Source organism: Gavialis gangeticus, unplaced genomic scaffold (genome assembly GCF_001723915.1).
Source record: "Gavialis gangeticus isolate Ggan-Ray unplaced genomic scaffold, GavGan_comp1, whole genome shotgun sequence".
NCBI classification, from domain to species: Eukaryota; Metazoa; Chordata; order Crocodylia; family Gavialidae; genus Gavialis; species Gavialis gangeticus.
The window spans coordinates 77,195,863-77,203,813 of NW_017729022.1; the positions used below are offsets into that span (position 1 = coordinate 77,195,863).

A 7,951-nucleotide genomic window follows, 5' to 3' on the forward strand; every position below is an offset into this window, starting at 1 on the left:
GTGTTAAACACCATCAGGTTCTCGTCCGCCCATTTGCTGAGCCTGTCTAGGTCAGCCTGGATAGCCCTCCTGTCTTCAGGTGTGGATGCTTTGCCCCAAAGTTTGGTGTCATCGGTGAACTTGGCCAGTCTGTTTCTGACTTCAGTGTCCACATCATTAATGAAGATGTTAAACAATATGGGTCCAAGGACACAGCCTTGGGGGACCCCACTGACAACCATGGACCTGAAGCATGTGGCCTCAGCCAATTCCCTGGTGAACTCCTGATCAAGCTCTTGACTTTGGGTGGGAGGTCTGTAGTAGACTCCCACTGTTCTGTCCCCTGTGCCGTGTTCCCCACGGATTTTAACCCAGAGGGTCTCCAGTTGTCCACGCTGGTCACCAACATCAGCTTGCAGGGACGCGTCGCTTTCCTTAACATAGAGAGCTACACCCCCACCCTTTTTACTCACTCGATCTCTCCTGTACAGTGGTCCAGTCATGGGTGGAGTCTCACCAGGTCTCCGTTATCCCTATGACATCGTAATTATTTGCTTATTCCCCAAGCTCCTGGCATTTGTGTACAGGCAGGCAAGTGTCCCCTTGGGGGCTCTTGTCTTGCCCACAGACTGTACCAGGGCTGGGGCAGGGGTGGGCTCCCTTAAGTGCCTTGGCCTGCTGGCTTTGAAAGGGTTGCTCAGTGGGCCAGCAGTGGCAGTAGTCCCCCCATCCCCTGGTGGGCTTAGTATAAAGCCTGGTAGAACAGGTCAGCCAGTCTGGCTGAGAAGAGCCTCCTCCCCAGGGGAGAGAGGTGGAGGCTATCTCTTCCCAGCAGCTCGCTGCCTCTCTTGCCAAAGAGCGGGCTGTGGTCATGGAAGCCAAAGCCTTCCCGATGACACCAGTGCTGCAGTCTTTGGTTCACTAGACTGCAAACAAGGGGTTGAATGCAAACAAAGGGTTACTGACACATATCTGATCTTTATCACCCAAGAGATACAAGAAATACCCATGTTTATTTGTGTAGTATTAAAGCATTTTCAGTGGCTCAGGATCCAAATTCTTGATTCTTGTTATAGCACTCTTAAAATAAGTTAAATTCTGTGTATAAAGTCCTTGGCAGCAGTAAGATGCATGAAAGTTTGATTAACAGCTGTGGCAGCCCAACAGGTCTCTGTCTCTCCCTTAACATCCTTTGTAGAAGTGGTCTTTGAGGGTCTCACTTCATGTCTCAGCTACAGTATGGTGCTGTGTTCCCCAGTAGAGATTTCAGTGAGTGGATGGGAACTGTGTTAATTGTGTTAAATCTGTTTTAGTGTGTGGATACCATTTGTCAAGCAGTGAATGGCATTTCTTTATAAAGCTGAAATATGTATTTATAACTGTGATGGTTCCACAGAAGATAAGCAGGAAGGTGTTAACTGTAGGTGACCAGTTCTGTGAACCAAATGCGTGAAATAGAGCAAGTTGGCTCTCATGGAGAATCTCAACCTGACTCCAGCTGAGTTGGTTCTTGACTTGTCTGCTTTTGTGATTATCTTTTTGTACTTCCAGTGGTACTTGCTTTGGGTCACAAATTTATCTTGTCTTCTAAAAACATGTCTACTGTTTTCTTTCTGTGTCCCTTCAATGTAGGGTAAGACGCCTCGAGACAGGGCTCAGCAAGCTGGGGACCCAGATTTGGCTGCCTACCTGGAGAGTCGTCAGAACTACCAGATGGTTTCCCATGAGGACCTGGAGACGGCTGTCTGATGCCTGTGAACAGGAGGAGACAAACCAAGGAAATAACAAGGCCGCACCTTAGGCGCTCGGGCATCATATGAGGAAAGAAGCTGATGGGATCACCATGTCTCACTCTCATGCAAAATGTCTGAGGACATGCCACCAGTTTCTAAGGGCTACTGAGTCTTGCCATGGAATTGTTATGTTCCCGTATGATAGCCCATGAAGGATGAGGCAAGACACTCAAAGGTCTGTGGAATCCATAGGCCACGGAAATTTACCTTTACTGCTTCCAGCAAGTAGCATGAACTTCTCCCTTGTTCATCTGTACACTTTATTTTAAAAAAAGGAAAAAAAAAAAAAAGGGAGGAAAAACTAACTTGGACCTGAAAATACTCAACCAACCCCCTCTTCCATCCCTCCAGTACCTTATGTTCCTTTCACCCTACCTCTTCATTTTTCGTCAGTTAAATAGTATCTCTTATCTCTGTATAAATTCTTCCTAAACGGTCAGGTTAATAGCAAAGAGTTTGAGGAGCTCTGGATGCCTGTAGGCTGGGGCAGGGGAAATGACCGTCAAACCTGCTGAGTGCTTTCCGTACTGTTCCCTCAGAAATTGCAGTCTGAACACTTAATTGCTAGGGTGTTTCCTCTCTTTTGGAAAGACCTCTCTCTACTGCCTTGTTCTGTGGGGTGCTGGGTTCAGGCAGATTTACAGCACTGGTAAAAGCTCACTTCCTCATTTAAGGTGTTTTCTTGTAATTCCAGGTGAGTGGAAGGGGGTTGCTTGTACGACAAACTGTGTTGCCTTGGGACAGACCAGTAAGAGGTCCCATATTGCCATTTTGAAGTTAACGAACGATTGATTTTGCCCCAGTCAGAAGCCTGGCGACAACTAGCCATTTTTGGCTTCTATCCAGATGAGCTTTAAAGTTGGGAGAGTGCTGGGCGGTGTGATGGAGTAAAGGTTGATTGACTTACTAGTCGTCCCCCTTTGACTTACTGCCAGTCATGGAAACCAAATCTGAAGCATTCAGGTACCCAATCAAGGGTTGCTGATGTTAACAAGAAGATGGACACCACATTAGACATTTTACAAATAACGCAACACTATGAGAAAAACATCTGTCTGGAAGTGAAGACTAGTAGATGCCAAGACGGACTTGGAAAAAAAGCTTTAAAATAATACAGAAAAGAAAAGAGAAGAGAAGAGGAAGAGAGCTTATTCTGTTCAAAATAAGACAATTGGCAATCATACGCCTCTCACTGCTCACTGTAGGGTTAGAAACATACACTGCTTAGCTGCTCTGAGGCCATTCTTGCTATTCTTACTTTGCCACTTTCTTTCCTGCCCAAGAGACCACCACCATTGAAAAGGAGACCCTCCTCTACCCACTGACACCTTTATACACAAGATGTTTGCATTAAGTTTTTCATCACCAATGCAATGTTGGTATCAGAACCATTAGGGCTTCCACTTCCACTTAAACAGATTGCCTCTCATGAGAAGCGTCAAGGCCCAATGCTGTCATAATTTCAGCACTGTTATTTTTGGAAAATTATTTCTGTGTCTCTTCATATGCTGTAGGGGCCTGATGGTTGGTGCTAAGCAGGATTTATGTGCAGTTCAGAACCCAGGAAAACAACTTGGGTCCTTTTTCAAATAAGTTGTTCTTCCTTTAGTAGCAGTTGTGGAAATGAAGTTGATGCAATTTCCCTAACTCTTCCTTTCCATCCTTTTATTTATTTATTTTTAAACACAAGTGATTCTTATGGCAGAGGAGGGGGAATTAAAGAATAAGCTCTTTCATTGTTCTGGTTTTCAAATCTTTATTCAATGCTTGCAAGGTATTTCTCAGCATTTCTTCCTCTGAAAGAAAATTATTGATACCATATAAGTAATCTATAGACCAATGATAACATGAAATGCATTTTGTTCTATTTTCTCTTCATTTTATCTTTTAATTTAAAAATATGTGGTTAAGGCCAAATTGTTCCCTTGGTAATTGGGCACAAGTTTCCAGGGAGGGCTGGTGTGTGCCTCCCAGAATAGAGTTTAGCATTGAAAGCAGAAAGAAGAATAAAGTACATGTGTAGTGTTGGCATCGCTTCCCAGCCTTGGGGAAAGGAGACACTAATGCTTCATACAGTCACATTCAGAAAGTGCTAGTATCAGTTATATCTTTTTTTGTGTTCAGTAGGCAACAAAGTGATGAAGTTGGATGTATATCCCGGGGGAGCTTCTGTCCTGTGCCTAGATGCAGCTAGTTGGGAGCAGTCAGTAAGTGAGTCAGTAAGCTGCCTGAATCTCGAGCCCTGACATCAATTGGAGCAACCTAAGGCCAGCTCTAATTTATGACAGGTGTCTGCAGTCTATGGGGAACCATACGCCATCTGTGAATTGCCCTAGCAGAGTGGAGCTTCATTCCTCTCTGTCCCTGTCTTTCCTTTCCTCCCATCATATTCCTTTTATACCTGAGGAAGCAGCTGGCATAGCAGCAGGCTTTGCCAGGTTTACCTCAGCTACGAATTCCCCTCTGCTGGGAGTATTCTTGCCTTGGCAGGAGTGGGTAGAATACATCTTCTTTGCACCATTCATGCAGCTTAAAGGAATTGCATCACCAATGAGAATATGGCCTTCCCTTTTCCCCCTGCAGCTGGAAAATGATGCTGCAACTAGAATAAGGCTATTGTGCCTCTGGAAAGTTTTTCACAATAAGTGCTCAGTCGGAGGCAGTTACAGTATGATGAAAACAAAACCCCAGACTGGAGATGGAACAGACATTGGCTGAACATAGTGCCTCTTAATATTCAAGGTGTCTTGAAGCACTTTACAAGCACTGTGTTAGATACTGGCAATGTATTAACCGTGCACATTATTCTGGCAAGGCTGAGGCACAGCCTGCAATAGCAGAACTTGGTTTAGTGAAAGAATGAGCATTGGATGTGGACATAAGGGATTATTCCTTACTCCTTTCAAAGTGCCATGGGTTTCCTGAGGCTAGGTAGCTATCAGGAGCAGGAAGGCTGGACATCAGTTTACTGCATCCTTTGTATAGAACATCTAAGTACCTGGTGCCTGTTTTAGCATGGCATTGTAGTGACTACATTGGGCAGTGTCCATATTCTAGTGTGGGGCTGGGACCTCACTTGAATTTAATTTAATTTAAACCACGTTAATTTATTAAAATATCTGTACGGCGGGTGTGTGTGTGTGTGTGTGTGTGTGTGTGTGTGTGTGTGTGTGTGTGTGTGTGTGTGTGTGTGTGTGTTTAACAAAGCTGTTAGGTTTGAATGATGAAGCACTTAGGAACACTCAGTCACTGAAGTTGCTGGACTGCTAGAATATTGTTAGCCCTCCAAATTTGTCTTTGTAGGACATCTATCTAAGTAAACTCTAGCAGGTCCTGAATTGCCCCATTGTGATACCTGGGCTGTCCCATTTTAAAGTTAATCTGAGGGAAGGAAATATTTGTAATGTTAATATATTATTAAACTTCATTTTGTTATTTAACAACATTAGCAACACCTGTTATTTCGTATGTCATTGTTAAATTTATTTATATTTGTGCACACTATTTGATAAAGCGTGACAAGGCTGTATATTCCTAGATAATTATAGCACACCTGAGGCAGCATGATGAGACATGAAGCCAAATGATTGACCATGTCATGTATTAGGCCATGACAGGGAGAAGATTTCAAGGCAATTATTGCAGTGCATTATGAAATGAAAATGAAATGACCCCTTGAGCCTCTCCATTACTAGGCATATTAGCTGTGAGTATGGCATCACTGATACCCAGTCAAAATAGCACTACGAGCCTCTCATAACAACTTTGTGAAGGCCAGTCTTTGTTTTAGGCCATGCTACAGTTTGAAATCTGTCTACCTACATTGGCACCCATCACCCTACTATTTTCCCAGTGTGAAAACTACAGCAATTGGGAATCATTCAGTATGCATGGGAAGCCTTATAACTTGGGTTTTAAACTGTTTGTGTGGTGTCCTGTATTACACAGGGGATGTCTCTAGAGCAATACGTACCTAAAGAAAACAGAACAAAATCTTTTGTTGCCATTGATCTTCAGTTGTGTTTGTGTGACTGGTGCTGTGCTGGATGAACAAGTGGGCGCACAGTTTTGTGGCAGTGTGTTTATATAGCCCTGGCAGGCTTGTTCTGCATTTTCTAACTGCCCCTTTTGCTTTCTTCTCTCTCCACCTTTGTTATGACAGCAATGTGCATTGTAATGAGCATCATTAACAAACTGGATATCACCTATATGGTGTGTTGCCAGCTGCTGTTTTCCTTCCAGCCAGCCCCAGATGCTTCATTTGAGGTGCACTTGTGTGTTGATTTGTTCATTGCATCCAATTCACATTGAGAAGATCTGACTCCAGGGAAAGAGTATTAAATGGGCAAGGTAAATTGGTAGCCTTAAGCTCCTGGGGGCTTTGCACATGTAATGACACTCAACAGATGTATAGGCAGGCTGGATATTTGGATGCCTTGAACACGCTCTGAGGAATTCTATCCAGCTGTCCTGTTCATACATCCTATGTACTGCACTGATAAAATAGTTCCTTGTGCTGATTTATAATTTTTGCTTTCCCCATTTTGTGTCTCCTTCCCCCCACCCACACTTCAGAATAAAGTAAAATAATGAATAATTTATAAATAGGGTGTTTAAGATTTTGCTTACTACTTTAAGAGTTCCCCTAGCACTCAGAAAAAAACAACCCATTTTTTTCTCCATTGTGCTTGACCTTTTCTGTTAGTCAAGCGATGTGTTTACCCTCTTTTTCTCGTGGAACACAAGCCAAAATGGCAATAGGTTGTTTACTTCCTTCCTTGCTTGTCAAAAGCATCATCCATGAGTGTCTTTGACACTGCAGCAGTTCTGGGAACAGCTTGTTGGTAAACTTGTGCCTTGCTGGCTGCCTCCAAAGCAGCAGAGCAAACAGTTTTACAGGGTTCCAAATGCTACGTGTCTTTATGTTTTGATTTCAGAGCAACAAATTAGAAAATTATTTCTTCAGTAAATCTTTAAAATCCGGAGGTGCTCCTCACCAGCCTATGCTGATATGAATGGAAGGCCACTTGTGCTGAAAGTTATATGCTAGTTTCAATTAAAACAATTTTTAAATGGAAAAGATTTGTGAGATTCTGGGATTTATCTCCACCTGGGAGTGCCACATAGAACACACAGCTGGGTGGGGAGAAGGGCCTCAAAGGTAACTTTAAGCTATTTTTGTACCCTCCCATAGTTCCTGGGGCATTTTATAACAGCTACATTGTTTGGTAAGCATAAATTGATACCAGAGGCATAAGAAGGTTCTGCGCCCCAGGAAACAGCAACGGCAGCGGCCAGGCAAGCAGTCGTGACAGTTCCATTATTGCACCCGAGACTCATGCCCTGGTTGCCCATCCGTCACTGCTCTGGTATCAGTTGATACTGGAGCCACTACTGTAGACATAACCAGGCCAGCATGGGTACCTGTAACAATCTAACCGCAGCAGTCCTTGAGCTCAGCATGCTCTGCAAAATCCACCTGACAGGCAGTTCTGATACTTGGGCAGGTAGCCCATGTTGCAGTCCATTTACAAGCTAGCTTGGGTTGGGCTATACTACCGCAGCCACATGAGAAGAACAGCAGCATAGGGCATGTTTCCACACTATGGTTGCTGTGCCCAGTAGCAGCACCTTCAAGTGCACCACACTACTCCCTGCAGAGCTGCCACATAACCAGATACATTACAACCACATCTGTATGATGCTTTGGGTAGCTAATTAGCACTGCTGAATGAGAGTGCTATGAAACCTGCCTCCATGCTAATTAGCCTACTTGCAGTGCATGTGGGTGCAGCTACACTGCTGTTGGTTTACAAGTCTGCCAGTGCAGGACAGTGTTATGTATGTGAAGGCACTGACGCCTGGCAAGCTTAGTTTACCATTTATACAACATGGCTTACGTAACAGGTTGCCCCTAGTCTTCTCCCAGTAGCTTGTCATTGTGGGAATCTTTCTAGGTGCTTGAGCTAAAAGGAGTCCCTTCTCTTCTCTGGACTGCTCCCTATACCAAGTGCTTGCGATAGGACCTGCTAAGAACAGTCATCTGCCCTGTGCAGTGTGGGCAACAGACCAATTCTCTTCCTGATGGATAAGGGATTCAATGAACCCTATATAAGATGGAAGAAAGAAGAATGATCTCTCAATATTGATTATGCCACAAAAGTCCACTGCCTTTGATT

At 44.0% G+C, this 7,951-nt stretch overlaps 1 protein-coding gene across 1 annotated transcript in view; it reads left to right on the plus strand.

Annotated features, from left to right (window-relative positions):
• Window positions 1-4,874, plus strand: part of DGKI (diacylglycerol kinase iota) — a 244,967-nt gene extending 240,093 nt beyond the window's left edge. The window contains exon 32 of the mRNA XM_019515441.1: window positions 1,612-4,874. Within this exon, the coding sequence (XP_019370986.1) occupies window positions 1,612-1,728 (117 nt within the window). The 3' untranslated portion in view covers window positions 1,729-4,874. The remainder of the gene's footprint in view (window positions 1-1,611) is intronic.
• Window positions 4,875-7,951: the final 3,077 nt, after the last annotated feature.